Source organism: Fundulus heteroclitus, unplaced genomic scaffold (genome assembly GCF_011125445.2).
Source record: "Fundulus heteroclitus isolate FHET01 unplaced genomic scaffold, MU-UCD_Fhet_4.1 scaffold_28, whole genome shotgun sequence".
Classification (NCBI taxonomy): Eukaryota; Metazoa; Chordata; class Actinopteri; order Cyprinodontiformes; family Fundulidae; genus Fundulus; species Fundulus heteroclitus.
The window spans coordinates 1,057,819-1,076,644 of NW_023396689.1; the positions used below are offsets into that span (position 1 = coordinate 1,057,819).

Below are 18,826 nucleotides of genomic sequence, written 5' to 3' on the forward strand. Positions count from 1 at the left end.
ATGTTTTTATTCCCTTTTGTTTTTTGAAAGGACAGCCAATAAAAAGCTTTGGACAAAATGGCAGAGAGCACATCTGGCGGATTGAAATGTTCTCTTGCTAAAAGAATCATAAAGTTATAAATTACTTACTACTTCACTACACATGTTCCTCTGAAAGTGTTTTGTGTATATATCCTTTGCAAGTATGTGCATACGAGGCCTATGATGGGTGAGAAAAAGAGGGGAAAGGGAGGGCCGAGGTAGAGAGTCGGCTTGTCAAACATCGTGTTTTGGTCTACAGACAGTGCTCAAAAGCACTCCTAGTGGTGAAAGTTTGCTTTGCTCCTTTAAGTATGAATAATTTTCAGTTTCCCACATTGAAAAGTTTCATGAACACAGAGAGAAGTACATAGTTTTTATATTTTTGCAACAGTTAAAACAAAGTTCATGTTTTGTATTAGTGTATTGGCATCAGAGCTGATAAACCTGTGACCTGTTTGGAGGAGCTGATCCAGATTTATAGTTAGATTACTAAACAAAGAATAGGAGAAAAATAGTTTGAGCAGAAGAAGCTTCCACAAAGAATTTAGATTGCAGTTTTACTAACATTAAGATGTAAGTCCTAGAAAAGACAGGCTATCAGCTCAATAATAACTAATACCCCCAATTTTTACAGTGTGATTAATAAAGGCCACATGTATACCATGCAATGCCAAATGATGAGATTTCACATCAACATTGAAGTCTCTTTTACAGCATATCTATTCTAAGATATGATTTTTTTTCAATCAAGCACACATGGGATTTTTGTGATTAATTTAAATTATATTTATCTTTTATACCAAAGAAAATAGATAAAATGCTGCACTTTAAAATTAACAAAGATAAGACTTTCATAAGTGTGCAACAATCTGCTTTCCACCAACATTTGTGGTTTCCTTGTCCTCCAAAAAGGATGTTGTTTTGATGAGATTCATTTTAATTATTTGCAGATTAAAACATATAATCCTTTATCTTTACTTGAAACTCTCTGAAGTGTTCAGAGAATTTAGTACAATTTTAAAGGTGTTCGTACTTTTTGGAATGTGTAAAATTTTCTGTTGCTCTCAATGGGCTGTACTTTAACACCTCACATACCTTCAGAAATAAAGCACTATTTTACAGCAAATATATATTGACACTATCAGCTCCAATTACAGTTTTTTTATGTTTATTTTATTTAATAAGTGACAGTGCAAGTTAATCAACAGGAGTACATTAAGCTGTCATGTAAATACACCAGATTTAGCCACAAGTTCTAATTTTCGTGTGCAGTCCCATGGCATAAAGGACAAACAGCATAAACATAGACAAATACATTTGACAGGACATAATATTTACCAGAAATTACACAGTATTAAAAGAGGTTAACCATTATGATGACCCATTATTAATTATACACCATAGGCCAAATTTAGTTAAAAACATTTACTAGCTCAAAAAACATGCTAGTTTAGATCACGAGTGCAATTTTGGTTAGTCAAAAACCACTTTTTAAGAGATTTACTAAAAATATTGAGAGAGTTCCAGTTCCAAAGTACAATTCCAATAGTACTTTGTTCCAAGCAGTGACATGCGGTAAGGTTCATAGCTGGTGAGGCACTGACGTCATCAATGTCAGATTTACAAATATATAGACTCTACAGAGTAGATTCATTACAAAGTGCTGAAGGAGACTGATATTGAAATATTGGTGACTTTCCGGTAAAACTTCTCTATCTTTCTTCAGTTTTAAAAGTCTCTCAGTCTCAGTGGAGCTCACTGCCAAGGAGGAAAGCCTTCCTTCATCAGTCCTGTTCCAGCTGGATGTTTAGAGTCTTTATAGTGCTTTACTTGTTTAGCAAAACTTGCTAATAAAACATCCATAACTTGCTGTCACTCTACAGTTTTAGGATCAGGAGCGGTGCCCCTTGAGCGCCCCCTGCCTAGAGGCCAAGGAACTGCCGGCCTCACCTACAACCAGTGCTTTGCCTTTTATGATCGCCCAGCAGCACGAAAACATGTTACCTGCACACAGTATGATGAGCAAAACACAATTCGCAATCCACATACATTAAATTATGGAAAAACAGTTCATAACTGTTTGAACAATTGAATTTATGATCTAGAGACAGGAAGATGCATTCACAGAATGGAAGCCAGCGCAGTTAACATGGGATTGCGCAATCCCAGGGGAGGCCAAGCTTGCTGCGGCCTCACTGGCTTCACTATCAAGCGCCACCAAGGATTTACATGAAAAATAGTGAAAATTCTGCGATTTTGAAGAAAATATTATAAAAATTTATGAAATTAGATAAAAAATTAACTCTTTATTACAAATGACTGATTGAATAACAGTAACTGATTGAATAACAATAATATGATGATAACATATTATGTTATCATCAATATATATTTTCCTTCTTTCCATGATGACAAGTGAGGCCTGGCCTCACTTGCCTCCCCTGACTGCACGTCACTGGTTCCAAGAGTGCAAAGCACAAACATGGCATTCCTCAAATAATGTCAAATTACTAAAATTAGATACATGGGTCGCCGCCATCATGTGGTCGTACAATGTGGACGGAATTCTAAACAATAACAACTGAATTCCCATTGTTACTGAATAAGGAGACGGCGGTGATGAAGTTCCAGCACTTTTATTGAGAAACAGAGCAGAGATCGCATAGATGGAAAGTAATCGTAATCATCATCCCGCACAGCATCTACGCAGCATTTGGCCTTCCACTCAGCAAACAGTTGATCTCATACACAGACATCATGTCTCCTGGCCTTCTATGTCCAAGTGGCGTAAGGCCATAGTTGTAAGGATTCTGGCACTGGGGCTGTCAATTGCAATCAGCACACCTGTTCTGACTCTTTGCCCTGTTTCTTGAGCCAGCCTAACCCCTCTCTGGATTCTGTCTGCCCGTCTGAGTTCTGCTTATCAGCCTCTGGATCCTGGACACCCTGCCCGTGTTTCTGACCCTGCCAGCCCGTGAGTACCGGAAATTTCCTGTCCCCTAAAACTGTCTGTGCTTTGTGGATTTTGGACCTGGATCTGGACCTGCACCCCTCTTTGGACTCTCCCTTGGAACCGCCTCTGGATTTATTGGCCTCCCCGTAATCAGACCCGGACTGTCCCTGGATTAATGCCCCTGGAAAACTCCCACACGGGCTCCACCACACTCTGGAACCAACTGCAGCCGGACAAGCCAGCTTCCTGTCAGGTTAGTGACCTAGCTTCTAGTTCTCATCTCAATCTGCCTCCGCTGGTCACTAACCTGCTACTTTCCCTGTCAGGAACTGCCAACCTGTGAGCACGAGCAGCGCATCCCGAGAGCCCGCGCTACCCCCCGCCCCCCCTTTAAATAAAATCAATTCAGGTGTCACTGACCTGTTTTGGGTTGTCTTTGGGTCCATCCTTAATTATCACAATAGTGACTTCAGAATAATATTTTCATAAAATTCCACCTTTTTGATCACAGAGATTATGTTTTATCTGTGTGATCACACACAAAACAAGATGACCCATCACGTGAATATGTGAACAAAACACAAAGGAACCATTTCTGTAAACTCATAATGTGGGACCGGGGAGTGCTGGAACTTTTAGTACAGATCAACATGAATACTTCAGAGAGTTTGAACACACAAGTTCAAAGGTTTAGCTTGTATCTGCAATTTGGGTTTCCATTAATAGTGTTAGGCCTGTTTTAGGTTCCTACGCGCACATTATTTTAATTTTACATTAGACTAGGTAAGCTAAACTTGTATACTAATTAAGGTTGAATCCATCTGCATACTGGTGAGTTTTGGAGAAGATTTTTATTTTAAACTGTAGCCTAAAAGTTAGAAATAGATTAGACGTTTGGAAAGTTGTTGTAAATTTGGGAGAACATTAAACATCTGTTTGAGGCATTACAAATTGGGAAAAAAACAAAAAAGGGAAGATGTCTTCTGTAAGAGTGTAATTCTAACTCGCGTTATCTATTCCAAAATAGCATTTTAAAATGCCTAATGAATGTATAAACTTTCAGAAATAAAATATAATTTGCGATTAAAATGTGATTAAAAGGTTTTCTTTGTTTGATAGCCCTAGTTATAATAGATAAATACATAGATATAATCCGTCAGACTTTAATCTAGCTGTTTAATATCGAATAGTAAACCCTATCAGCTTTTGTTCATTTGCAGGCCTGGGAAAACTTGAGTAAGCAGAACTAAAAAGTTCTGCTTATAAGTTAAGGTTAAACTGTACCTTAATAGTGTGGGCAAAAGGATATTGCGGCTGATTTGACAGATTTCGTTAACCCTGCATTTAGTCATGAGTCAGTTTTGAAGTCCTCCTCAAATAAAGCAGCAACAATTGAGGAATCTATGACAAATGTTATTGGCTTGCATCATTTTATTATAGATACTGATATTACAGAACGGCAGAAATTAGTACAAACAGGAATTATTACGGGATAATCACAGGAGCGTTCCCAAATTATTCATTATATGTAACCACATTTTCATAGTCCCACAAAATGTAGATGCCCTTGTTACAAAGTAATTTAGGGGCCGAGGAATCATTTTTCTTTGTTCATTTGGTAACGTGCAAATTCTGGTGAAAACTTTTCAACATCAGTTGCTGGTGATCAATTCTGGCTGGCAGAATTTGAATTAAAAATTTACTAAACAAAGGCACAAAACTGATTTTGGTGCCATTTTAAACTGTAACTTTAGTGTTTTTTGTACTTTCTTCCTTGATAGATGTAGTTACACTGCATTTTCTTTATTCACTTTGGCAGAGCTTCCTAAGTTTGACTGGGACTCACAACATCTACCGGAAAAAATCAGTAGGATGGATCAAACACATAGGTGTGGATCCTAAAACAACTCTGTCCATTATGGGTGGATTATTTGGAGAAATAATGTTAGACAGCGTGTCCTCTTCAGTGTCTCAGCTGATGAACTTAACTCCTGATACGCTCGCTGGGACAATATCTGATACACCATTTGCCTGTGACTCAAAGGAGGGGAGAAACACGCTTGAGTTTGTTAATTACTAAAAGTTAGTAAAATTACAGTTATTGGAAAACAACGTAGGAAGGGAGTAACAGTAAGCAGCAGATTGCACCAAACAATGTCTCTAATTTATTTAAAGGAGGGACGGCGCCTCCTCCGCTTTTTTATTCTTCATTTGATTCCAGATTTGTTGCTCCTGCGCATGGACCCGGATGGCAGTGTAGCGGTCAGCGCAGACATGGGGGAAGGAGCAGAGGACCGAATAGACGAGGTGGACATGCCAGAACTTTTCAAACATCTACAGACATCTGCTTTAACTGTGGTCACTCTGGACACTGTGCCAGGGACTGTTTCGCATCAGCAAGTCAGCCTGGCATCGAGTCACCAAATCCTGGCATGAAGTCCCAATACGACCTCACCTCCGGAAAGTCAGTACCCCAGCAGGGTGATAACGCTCCCATGAACAATGTTTCCTCACCCTGGAAAAGTGGCCAGCGCTCATGAACAGCGCAGATCCCAAGCTGTCAAGGGAAGTGACTGTATGAATTTTTTGCGCACATTGGAGCCACCTGTTTCATCAGACTCTGAGTTGTGAAAAGGGTACTTTGTCACTAAGGTGCTCGCAGAGACATTACAGCGATCTGCTCCTGCAACACTGGGGAAGAAATGTGGAGTGTCACGCATGAAAGCCTTGAATAAGACGTCTTAACTCCGATCTCATGTTTGCCTGGTCTGTTGCATGTCAGTCCGAGTCCATCTCAGGAGCCACGGACTGGTATCAAACATCTTTAAGGTAAAACACAGACAGTTATTTCTAGTCATATACTGCTGAGAAAAGATTTAATGGAGTGTGATTGGGATGGCCTGTGTTCTCATATTTTCTCATATTCAGGTTCCACTCTGTCTCAGTATGTAAATAACTTGGAACATCCAGCATTCTCACAAAATCGAGTTGCTGTGTGCAACTGAGACCATCAATCTGCAGTCATCATTTCGATGGGTACTCTGATCTTACACAACTTTTGAAGGACTTCTTGCAGATCTATGGTATGATGAAATTGCATTATATTTTGATTTGGATTCAGGATACAGGGAAGTGGTTTTCCTACTTCAATAAAGACAAGTGTTTGTAGTTAAATTGTCTCCACTTGAGGACCATATACTGTTCTCGGTTGATGTTTTTGTAACAAAATTATTTTTGTTTCATGGAGGGAAAATAGGATAAAATGCAAAAACTACACAAAATGGAAAAGGGGATACCGTTAATTGAAGGGTTCTTTTGCAGGACCCAAGGGGAGGTATGTGACTGCGTTATAAATTAGATAACAGTTATTTAAAAAAAACAAAGAACTCTCTGAATGTTGGTTTAGTTGACTCCCAAAACACAAGCCTGGACCATAAAATAGATTTAATGGGCGAAGTGTCAGAAAAGCCCGTATCTGCTGGAGGAGGATTCTATAAGGGGGGTTCTTGGAAACAGGCCCACAGTTTTAGCAGTACAATAAAATGAATGGTAAATAAAATAGAACAACTACATAGACTAAGAAAAGCTAAATAAAATAGACAAACAGAGAAAAACAGAGGGTAACGTAATGTAAAATAATTCTATTAAAAACCCTGTTTAAATAGGATTCAAAGCCACATATCTCGTGTTGGAGTTAACTGGATCAGGGTTTGAACACTTGATAGAATGATAGGTGAACAAAATGGGGGTTTGCTTTTTCTCTCAGATTAAAAATAGGAACTTTTTCGCAGCACACAGAGTGGACATCTGAAATTGGAGCAGAGGTTACAGAGTTTAATGGAGTGGTGACATGCTAAGAAGTTTTGTGTGCAATGTCTGGTAATTTTTTTAATCCAAAAAGCATGCTGACATTTTTGCAGGATAAATGTACTTTGATTTCAAAACTGCATTAACTAATTTTTGATTACACAGACAAGGCGATCCTCACCAAAGTATGTGTGCTTGCTGCATTTTCTTACAGGACAGCGTACGGAAGGAGAGAATAGAGAAATTGCGATTAAGTGTCTCAATAACTACTACATTTCTAAAATAGGTTTGCCATAGGATGGAGATGGAACATTGGAAGGTGGTGTTTGTTTCTTGTGGGAGTGTTCAGTTAATTTCATTACAGAATACGATTCCATATGACTGAAAGGAGCTTTTCGGGACTTCGGGATGAATTACATATGCATATTAAACTGTTCTACCTCTTGATTAATGCTTTCTCACTTGCGGCCAAATCTGGAACCGGGATAAAATGGGTTTCAATAGACATGTAACAGCAGGCCGGTAAACCCAATCTTTAACACAACAGATCCAATATCGGTGTCATTCCTTAGACACTGGAAGTAAAGGACGTGTGCAAACTGGGAGTTTTAACTAAAAAAATGAAGTTTTTCCTTTTCCAAGTCATACACAGTTTACACGGTCAAAAACTGTATTGCTCCGTGTCTAGATCATCCATCCATAGTTTTTTCTAATACAATATATGGCTCGACAGGAAGCAAGCCTTTCAAAGTAAAACTAAACTTCACAATAAAATGGCCTGAACAAATCTTACTGAATATGATAAAAATAAAAAGCAAACCATCACACAAATAACCTAAATATTTTCTATTTATGGCTCTAACACCACTTTTTCCTCTTTATTTTATTTTATTTTATTGGAACTTTTTATTTTTCAAAAATTTTCACAACAAAAGAACATTCCCTAAGTCAAGAGCAATAAGATCAATAACAGAAATACTGACGCCACATATACAATATTTCAAAATAAATGCAACACAATAAACCAAATCACCAGAGACTTTGAATACCCGTAAGAATACTGATGACAGAGCAGATTGCAATTCACTAGAATCACTGCAGCCCAAAATCATGCACCCAAATATAATTTCACCAAATGCCATCTTTGATTGAACTTGTCTTCTTTGAGTTGTAAACATGCAGTCATTTTTTTTCATCCTATACACTTGTTTTACCCTATTCTTCCACTCTGCTATAGATGGTGACAAAACTTGTTTCCAATTTACCGTAATAGTTTTTTTTAGCTACTAATAATAAAATGTGCAAAATATACTTTTGGTCTACGTCAAAATAATCTGGTATTATACTTAGTAAATAAAACAAAGCATTTGAAGGTATTTATCTGTTTATAATTGTCTCTATTTCATTCCTAATCCCCTTCCAGTACTCGCTGATAACAGCACAGTCCCAAAGAATGTGCGTATGGTCACCAATCTTCCCACACTGTCTCCAACATAGGGCTGCTGAAGGGTTTTTGACAAATCTAGAAATTACAAACGGGGTGCCAAATAATCTTATTACAATTTTCCAACTGAATTCTTTCCACATTTGGCTGTTAAGTCCTTTGTGACTGCCCTCGCACAATTTGTCCCATTGTTCATCTTCTATTGTAGAATTGGATTCTAATTCCCAGTCTTCTTTTACATTATAGGTATTTTGATGATTATTAGATGAGAGAATTTTATACAAATGTGAAACATGCTTCTTGGTTGGAAAGTTTTTTTCTGCAATGGTAATAAAATATTGTTCTATATCATTTGGATTGCTATTAAGTCTATCACGTTCCTTGTGACTAATATTGTAATGCCTAATTTGCAGATATCTATATAAATCATTTACGGGGAGACCGAACTGTTCCTGAAGTTGTGTGAAGGACTTTAAGTCGGCCCTATCGAATAATTGGTTTAGTATTTTAAGACCTTTAGCTGCCCATCTCTTAAAGCCTTGGTCCCATGTGGAAGGTGGAAAGTCTATATTGCCCACAATAGGCATAGCTCTGGAGACTGACCCTGTATCTCTAAGCATCTTTTTAACTTCTGTCCATATTTTTAAAGTGTGTCTGGTCCATTCATTTCCAATTTTCAATCTATTAACACCTCTGATGTCTAGGAAGGGAAGAGTAAATAATTGTATACCTTTAGTTTCACCCTTTTCTATTTGAAGCCATTTTGCTTCCTCATCCCCTTCAATCCAAGTCACAATAGCTGATGACTGCGCTGCCCAATAATAACATTTTAAATTGGGTAAAGCTAAACCACTCCTATTTTTGGGTAGATGAAGTGTTTGGAGTTAAATTCTTGCTCTTTTTTGTTGCTAAATAAATTGAGATATTAATTTATTGAGCATGGTAAATGTTGAGACTGGGACTCTTACTGGTAGAGATTGAAACAGGAACAGAAGACGAGGAAGCAACTTCATTCTGACAGTTTCCATTCTGCCATATAGGGATAAAGGTAGGACCTCCCATTGGGACAGGTCAATTTTGATTTTCTTTATCAATTTGTTATAATTAGCATCGAACATTTGTGAGGATTTGGGTGTGAGAATTATCCCTAAGTACCTAAATCCTTGTTAGTGAGATCTTTCCAATGAAAGATCTCACTAAGTTGGCTTGGTCATTGTCCAGACATCATTATTGCTTCTGACTTACTTTGGTTAATTTTGTATCCAGATGTATCGCCATATTACTTTAAGCAATGCATGAGCTTGGGGACTGATGTAAGAGGGTGCTTTATAAATAATAAAATATCATCCGCGAAGAGGGCAATTTTATGAGTTGCCCCTTCCCCATCCCTGATTCCTTGTATGTGGTCGTCCTGACGTATGGCCTCTGCCAGAGGTTCAATACTTAATGCGAACAAAATGGGGGACAATGAATCTCCCTGACGCACCCCCCGCTCCACGTTAAATAATTCTGAATAGCACCCATTAACTCTAACCCTGGATTTGGAATTTTTATAAAATAAAGTAACCCAACTTACGGATGTTTCGCCAAAGCCCATCTCAATTGGAGTATGTTTAAGAAATTGCCAATCAACACGATCAGACGTTTTTTCGGCGTCTAAACTGAGAAGCATGGATGGTTTTGTCATCAATGATTGTAAGTTCAGGGCTCTTCTTATGTTATTAGATCCCTGTCGGCCTAGGATAAACCCAGTTTGATCTGGATTAATTAGTTTTTTTATATACTTTTGAATATGAGTGGATATAATTGATGTCAATATTTTATAGTCCACGCAGCGAAGACTAATCGGACAGTAACTTGCACATTGCAGTGGATCTTTTCCCTCTTTGTGTAGTACTGTGATGATCGCCTCAGACCAGGACTCCGGAGGGTTCCCTGAATTTAGGACATAGTTATAAAGCTTGCATAGTATGGGTGTTATTAAAGACCATGTAAAATTCTCCTGCAAACCCATCCGTTCCTGGTGTCTTGTTGTGTTTCAATTTACCAATAGTCTCTCTAATTTACCAATAGACTCTCTAATTTACCAATAGTCTCTCTGATTTCATCTTCTCTAATAGGCTCAGCTAGCCTTAAGGCTTCATCTGTTGACAGTTTTGCCATTTTCACTGATTTAAAAAACATGTGAATTTTGTCATCTTTTGATTCCTGGTTTTGACTCTTGTATAACTGTTCATAAAATTTAGCAAAATTGTCTGATATTGTTTTTGGACGAGTTGCAATTGAATTACTATTAAGTTGCTTAATTTTTGGGACGATACGGCTCGCCTGAGCCTTTTTCAATTGAAACGCTAATAAACGGCTAGCCTTGTTTCCAAATTCATAGTATTTCCTGTCAATAAATCTGAGGGCTCCCTCCGCCCTGTAAGTCAACAAGTAGTCTAACTTATTTCTATTTTCTTTAAGTTTATCTAAAGCCTCTTTTTTCCCTTGTTGTTTGTGTTCATTTTCCAATCTTTTGATTTCGTTCTCCAACTGGAATTGTTTCTACATCCTTTGTTTCTTTAATCTGGATCCTATGGAGATTATTTTGCCCCTTATTGTGGCTTTTGCTGCATCCCATAAGATGGAGGGTGAGACCATTCCATTATCATTAAAAACAAAATATTAATTTATGGCTCTCTGTATTTCTTCTCGAATAAACGTAATACTGTTAATATTGATACATTTAGCCACCAATACCGAAAACAAGGTTCCAAACCCAAGTCAAGTTTCATTGTCACAGGACTATGATCCGAAATTGTAATTGATTCTATTAAACATTCCTTAACCTGATGAATGTTATTTTTTGTTATTAGGAAGTGATCTAGTCTGGAGTAGCTGCCGTGTGCCTGGGACATAAATGTAAAATCTTTCTCCTTTGGATGGAGATGACGCCAAATGTCAATTAGCCTGAGTTTTGTCATCATAGTCGCTAGACTTTTTGACATTCTACTTTGGGATTTGAATGTTGAGGGTAATTCATCTAATTTATTGCTAAGAACACAATTCATATCCCCACCTATAAGCAGTAAGCCCTCTCCTTTCTCTGCCAGAAGATTTGCGAGTTTTTTAAAGAAAAATTAACAATCCTCGTCGGGGGCATACACATTTAAAATACTCAATTTTATCCCTGCAATGGTTCCAACTACCATTATATATCGTCCCTCTGTATCCTGATAAACTTTTTCACAGTTAAAGTAAACAGACTTATTAATCAAAATGGCTACCCCACGTTTTTTTACTAATTCCATAACAACTGAAATATACTTGATCTACCCATTCCCTTTTTAACTTTAGATGTTCCTTTTCCGTGAGATGTGTCTCTTGAAGCAGGGCAATCGCACACTGCATCTTCTTTAGTTGTGTTTGAATTTTCTTCCTCTTAATTGGGCTGTTTATACCTTTTATGTTATATGTTATTAAAGTCAATGATGTCACCATTAAGGTTAAATTTAATAAGCTGATTAATCAATTGCTGCTCTGTCTCCGAATATGTATCTCTCGTACCAATATATAAAAGCAAAGTAACCTTTCTGTAAAATAATCTTAGATAAAGCTCTTGAATCAGGGGAAACACATAAAGAACACTTTGAACACATAACAGAACTTCCAAAAGTGCAGCCAGCCATAGTCCCTGAACTGTAACCATGCCTGACCCCCGATAGCATTGGGACAGAGAGTGGTGGGCTCTCTGCGACATAGACTGTAACCAGTATTACACCAGGATGTAAAAAAGGTATCTGTGAATGTAGCTCTCTCATGTAACTAAAACAAAAGGTCTCTTTTTTTTTTTCCTTATTTGTGACAACTTATAATGTTCTCAATCAACAATTATACCTCCAGTCTTTTCTCATCATACTTCTACATGGCTTTACGTTACCTTTAACCAGTTTTAATCTTTCATCTTCACCTGTCTTATCTTCATGCTCGCTCCTGTTCCATCATGGCCTTCAGATCTGCTACAGACAATGTCCCGCCCCTCTTTCTCTTCGAGCTGATGCTCCATCCGTCTGCTAGCCTTTCTTCAAGGCGCTCTCTTTCTCGGTGAGACACCTGGACACCCAACCGCTCCAAGGTGTCCGATGCCTCCATGAGCGAAGAAAGTGCTGTCTCCCAAGTCCATTTTAATCTTCAGGCGTGCTGGATACAGACACTTCGCCTGTACACCCTTCTGTTTCAGCTGCTTGATAACTCAGGGGAGTAATCTTGATTGAAGAAACAAAACCTGTCCTTGTCTCCACGCTTGCTGTAAAACAACATCTTTCACTGTTGCGTCCAGAAATCTCATGATAATTGAGCGAGGAGGCGCCGCTGGGTTTAACGGCCTGGACAGGAGCGACTGGTGTGCTCTCTTGATCCCTATGTCCAGATCTGGTGGCAGCGTCAGTACTTTAGACAGTAAATCTTTAACGAACTCAACAACGTTCCCTTCCTCACTCCCCTCTGGAATCTGGAAAATGCGTAAATTGTTTCTCTGTAACCTGTTTTGTAAGTCGTCACATGTGGCTGCCAGTTGTGTTTCTCGCTGAAGCAGGTATCGCAGCACCCTAAAAGGATCCTGTCTATTGCGCAATACGCGATTAATTCGAAAAACTCTGCAAATTATTCTTGCACCTTCCGCAACAGGTTGCTGTCGTAAAAATGGACACGACAGACTTCCCTATCTCCTCCGCTTATACAGCTGCGATCTAATCCTGTTTACATGAAATAATCCTGCTCGCACGCAGGCTTAAGCTTGCGCACGTGTTGCTATGACAGCAAGTCCAAGATGAGTTTCGAAGAACCAAACGATCCAAGATCATGCCAAATTGTCAACAATCAAATCCAGCTACATGAGTTAGCGACGTACGAAGAACGGATACTCGATCCAAAATATCCCCATCATTTAATCTAACTGTCCTTATTTCTTTTCTGCATGTAAGTAAGAGGATAATTATTAAACTACCCTGATCCAAAAGACCTCTAGGTTAATAGTTAGCTAAACTCAGTTTTATGTGTTTTTCCCCTCAGGATGTTTTAACATCAGGTTAAAAGAACTATTGAGTTATTTGTATCCGAGTCGAGAGATATTAGATCTCCATAAATATTGTAACAATTGTACAATGGCAATTGTACACTGGTGCTTTAATCCCAAATTTACCCATGTTAGTTAGTAGAAGGTGTCATTATGCTAATTTTGCAGTCTTATCCATTTTAGCCAGTAACCTTTTCTTTGCACTTTATTGATGGAGTGGCAGAACTTAGCTTACTCTAAGATGTTCTTTAAATAAAATGTAATTTAAAGGTTCAGATTACTCTGCTTATATAGTGAAAATTAATTAATTTATTTATTTATTCAATATCATCCATCCATCCATTTTCTGATCCGCTTAATCCCTTATGGGGTCGCGGGGGTGCTGGTGCCTATCTCCAGCGTTTACCGGGCGTGAGGCGGGGTACACCCTGGACAGGTATTTATTCAATACCCACTTACTTTATTAGGTTGCTCTATAATTCCGTCACGTAAATGAATATTTTGGTGCAAAATAATTTTCTTAACGGTCTTTCCTATTTTGTAATGAACGATATGTTTACAAAGCTTGTTAAATCTTAAAGTTGCTTCTGAAAAGTTTTCCCCTTTACATAATCTTAATGTGTTTTGTAATGTGTGTTTAGTGGTTTAATTGTGTACAAGAAAATCTGAAATGAAATCCAGGAAGGTGTGGTAAACTCATCTTTGTTTCTGTTGCGGACAGGACTATTGTTTTGCCCCCTGCCAGTTGTTTATGTGCCAGATATTCAGAGTCCCTTAATGGCCCCAAGTCTGCACTTCAGTCAGCTGCCATGTCCCTACAGCGAGAGCGCTCATCCACGAAGCCCAGCCTTCATCCCTGAAAGCAGAAACGGACTCCGCCAGAATGTTTTGCCAAAGAAAGCTCCATAGTGTAGTGCAATTATAGACTGTTTAAAGTTATTTAATGTTTATTAAATAACCCTCTGTCTGTTAAGTATTGTCTGGTGATGATCAGCTCTTAAGCTGATATCAAGACAAGGGTTGAAAGGGATAATTTTGAGCACTAGCGATCTTTTAACAGCAAAACCTGCACACACATAGAATAAAGGAGTGACAACTTCTTTTCAAGTTCAAGATCTGAGTGGTCTGGAGGGTTGATACACCGATAACAAGTCTGTGATGTATTTAGGTGCTAAGGCATTCAGGAATTTATAAACTAACAGAAGGATTTTAAAGTCTATTCTCTGAGATACAGGGAGCCACTGGGAGGACTTCAGAACCGGAGTGATGTGCTTTAGTTTTTTAGTCTTAGTGAGGACGTGAGCAGCAGAGTTCTGGATCAGCTGCAGCTGTCTGATCCACTTTTTAGGCAGGCCGGTGAAAACACCGTTGCAGTAATCAGTTCTACTCAAAATAAAAGCATGGATTAGTTTTTGCAGATCCTGCTGAGTCATTAGTCCTTTAATCCTGGAAATGTTCCTCAGGTAATAAAAAGCCGACCTTGTAACTGTCTTTAGATGCTTTTGGAGGTTCAGGTCTGAGTCCATCACTACACCCAGGTTTTCGGGCCTGATCAGTCGTTCCTAGCTGAAAGACACTGAAGCTGTGCTCCTTTATTGGTCCAAAAAGTATTACTTCAGTTTTGTTTTTATTCAATTGAAGACAATTTTCACACATCCACGCATTGATTTTTTATAATCATTTAATTCAATTCAATTCAATTTTATTTATATAGCGCCAAATCATGAAACATGTCATCTCAAGGCACTTTACAAAGTCAAGTTCAATCATATTATACAGATTGGGTCAGATTATACAGATTGGTCAAAAATGTCCTATATAAGGAAACCAGTTGATTGCATCAAAGTCCCGACAAGCAGCATTCACTCCTGGGGAACCGTAGAGCTACAGGAAGAGTCATCTGCATTGTACATGGCTTTGCAGCAATCCCTCATACTGAGCAAGCATGAAGCGACAGTGGGAAGAAAAACCACCCATTAACGGGAAAAAAAACCTCCGGCAGAACCGGGCTCAGTATGAACGGTCATCTGCCTCGACCGACTGGGGTTACAGAAGACAGAGCAGAGACACAACAAGAGAGACAAAAAAGCACAGAAGCACACATTGATCTAGTAATCTGTTCTACATTAGATGGTAGTAGCGGGTGAGCCGTCTTCTCTGGATGATGTCACAGTTAACAGAACGCCAGACCAGGTGTACCTACTATGAAGAAAAAAGAGAGAGAACAGAAAGTTAAAGCAGAAATGACAACACATAATGCATAATTGAAGAACAGTAGAACTCAATAGAGTGAGAAAATTAGATCCTGATATCCTCCAGTAGCCTAAGCCTATAGCAGTAAAACTATAAAGGTAGCTGAGAGTAACATGAGCCACTAGTTATAATTTTTGTCAAAAAGAAAAGTTTTAAGCCTAGTCTTAAAAGTAGACAGGGTGTCTGCACATGGTCAAAATTCAATTAAACGACTCATTTAATTTATAGACCACCTGATAAGAATTATCCTGAAACAGTTTTACCAACTGGTGTCACATCACTATACTTCAGCTTGTTGGAATAAAACTGTACAGCCCCTTTGCTGGAAAAAGATACTGTGGCAATTGATGTTCTAATTGAGAACCTGCCCAGATTGGCACAAAAAGAATATTGAACCAATAATCAGGGCTGAATGAAACTGAAATTGTGTAGAGTATGGCCTCATCAGTCTCAGCTGACCCCTGGTTTACCTTCAGCTCACACACACACACACACACACACACAAACTCGCATACATTCTTGTTCCATGTGCATGGCAAGGTCCCTGCCTTCTCTGCCATCAACTTCCATTCATTTCCAAGCATTTCTATGGCCGAACTCTAACTCTAGCCATAACTCTAACCTTTTTGTGTTTATACCTAACCCTAACCTAAATGACACCATAGTGCTAAATCTAAGCCCTAATAAAATGAGCAAGTACAAGAACACACAAACACACACACACACACACCCACACACACACCCTTGTTTTAAATATATGAGGACCTTGCCTTAACTTCCATTGAATTCCATTTATTTTCAACCCTTTCTATTGCCTAATCCTGACTCTAACCCTCAACCTAACCTTTACCAGCATATAATTCAATTCAATTCAATTCAATTCAATTCAATTTTATTTATATATTACCTTTACCAGCATATAACTAACCCTAAACCTCATTGACGCCTTAGTCAGGTTTTGAGGAGTTTCCAGATAACAAGCTGACAAAAAGCTGCATTACAATAATCAGTAATATAATGTCCATATTACTGTTAAGTAAAAACAAACATAGACCAGGTGACAAAATAATCTAATGTAATGTAACAAATCCAATCTATTTAGCTTTGCTGTTTGTAAGTACCACTAGGGTGGCTCCATACCATACTCTTGCCATATCATAGTCACGACCTCAAGGCTGAGAAATTAGCAAAGGACCTTAAGAACATTTTACCAAAACTTTTAAATTGAACCTTAACACGCCAACATAAAAAATTAAGGTAATCAATGTCCACAAGAGTTTGCTGATCAATGTTGGGGCGGAAAAGAACAAGATCAAAAGAAACATGTCCAGAATAAAGTGGATATTTATGTATAAAAGACAAAAACATTAAAATAGTTTCTTTAATTTAAATGCAACGTTTATCTTCATGAGCATCACATCTCCGGGCAAATCCTAGTTAGATTAGATCTAAATTATATAAGGTTAATAATGAATAATAGCCATCATTTAGTTTTAGATTAACATTTTTGTTCTGTTGAGTTTTAGCAGTTTCTGAGTTAAAAAGGACCGCATAGTGCACTCATATCAATTAATAAGCTGTGAACTATTTAACTACCTAACTAATAAAGAAAAGGTACTGAAGCACTACGATCACGTATAACATCATAGAAACAAAATTGTTACACAGCCATCATGTAACTACTGACTGTTAAAAATTAGCAAGCACAACGAAAATTAACTGTCGTTAACATCTCATTGAAATGCAACATACAGTACATTAATTAACATTACTTTATACATAATAAAGATAATAATTAAATAATGCATGCATTTGTATACCATGCCTGGATTCATACTATGTACACACACTGAACGATGTTAACAAGTGATTCAAGGTTGGTGGTAATCAGGTTATTATTTTAATTTCAAAGAAAAAAAGAGACTAGATTAAAAACTATATTTATTATATTTATATCCAGTTTTGTAATCCAGAGTGGAATCATTGGCACTTATACTTTTGCGATCTGACCAGGTCTCCTCTCTGCTCTCTTTGCTCTTACTGCATGAAGGGCTTCCAAGATGAGGCAGCTGCCTGTGAGACAGCGCTGAAGGAATAGGGAGAACTCACACAGCTCTAGCAGTTGTGAGACAGTTGAGGTACACCGATTACTGCTTTGATGTGAAGGTACTAAATCGCCAAAAACACAGAGAAAAGTTGCTATATTTATTTCTAGTCACTTTTTTTATTAAAAGTTGCCAGAGGGGTCTGAAAAGTCCCCACATATAGTGACAGAGTTGCAAAGGTGGCAACGCTGGACTGTTGTCGGAAGTTTTCCTTCACTACCGAGAGCAGCACAGCGCTGTAGCTTCATTCACTAGCAGCTTTGCAGTGACACAGAAAGGAGCCGGAGGTATTAACTTTTCAAAATAAAGTAAATATAAACATTTCATGGTATATTTAAATACATTTTAAACTGTGATTATGATTATAAGTGTGCAAATATACATTATGCTATAATAAATGCTTTATATTGTTTTAATATATTTTTCTATTCATTCTGAAGGTGTGGCAGATTTTATTTTGCTGTGGTACGCCACGATTAACCCTAACCTAACCCTTTATTGATCTCACAATGGAGAAATTCACTTGCCACATCGGCTCATACAGGAAGGTGCAGAGTAGTCAAGGTGCATTCAGTTATATACAGTGAAAACTTTCTTTATACAATGGATCAAAAAGAATACAAAAAAAATACAAAAAGAAATAGGAATGGGCATATGATGCCCAATTTACATTCATAGTGATCTATATATATATATATATATATATATATATATATATATATATATATATATATATATATATATAGCAAACGCTTGTGTTATTTTCACATGTTTGGCAGCAACTACCTGAAGAGATTGCCTCTTTTAACTTTACTTTTTGTTATTTTTCCTCTCTCCATGTTGTTCTCTGTTCTCCTCTATCTGCATATGATTGATTGATTGATTGATTGATTGATTGATTGATTGATTGATAGTTGTGGCCTGAGAGGGAGGGGACATCAGCCGTTGGTTGCTGTAATTGGTCCAGCCCAGAATCAATGTTATAAACTTATTGGGCCTGTCTAACAGTTTTGTGTATCAATAAGTGTCCCGGCCCCATATCACTAACGGCCCACCAGGCAAGGGCCCAGTATACCCAATGGCCAGTCTAGCAGTGCACACATGGCTAGGAGGTAAAGAGAAAACACACGTTGACAAGGCTGAGGGGCTTTTCAATAGCACAGATGGTAGAAAGAAAGAATGCACAT

The 18,826-nt window shown here is 38.0% G+C and overlaps 1 protein-coding gene across 1 annotated transcript in view; it reads right to left on the minus strand.

Moving 5' to 3' along the window:
* The window catches only part of LOC110367943, a 32,692-nt gene extending 20,376 nt beyond the window's left edge, over positions 1–12,316 (minus strand). The window contains exon 1 of the mRNA XM_036130059.1: positions 12,178–12,316. Coding sequence (XP_035985952.1) covers positions 12,178–12,273 — 96 coding nt within the window. The 5' untranslated portion in view covers positions 12,274–12,316. The remainder of the gene's footprint in view (positions 1–12,177) is intronic.
* Positions 12,317–18,826: the final 6,510 nt, after the last annotated feature.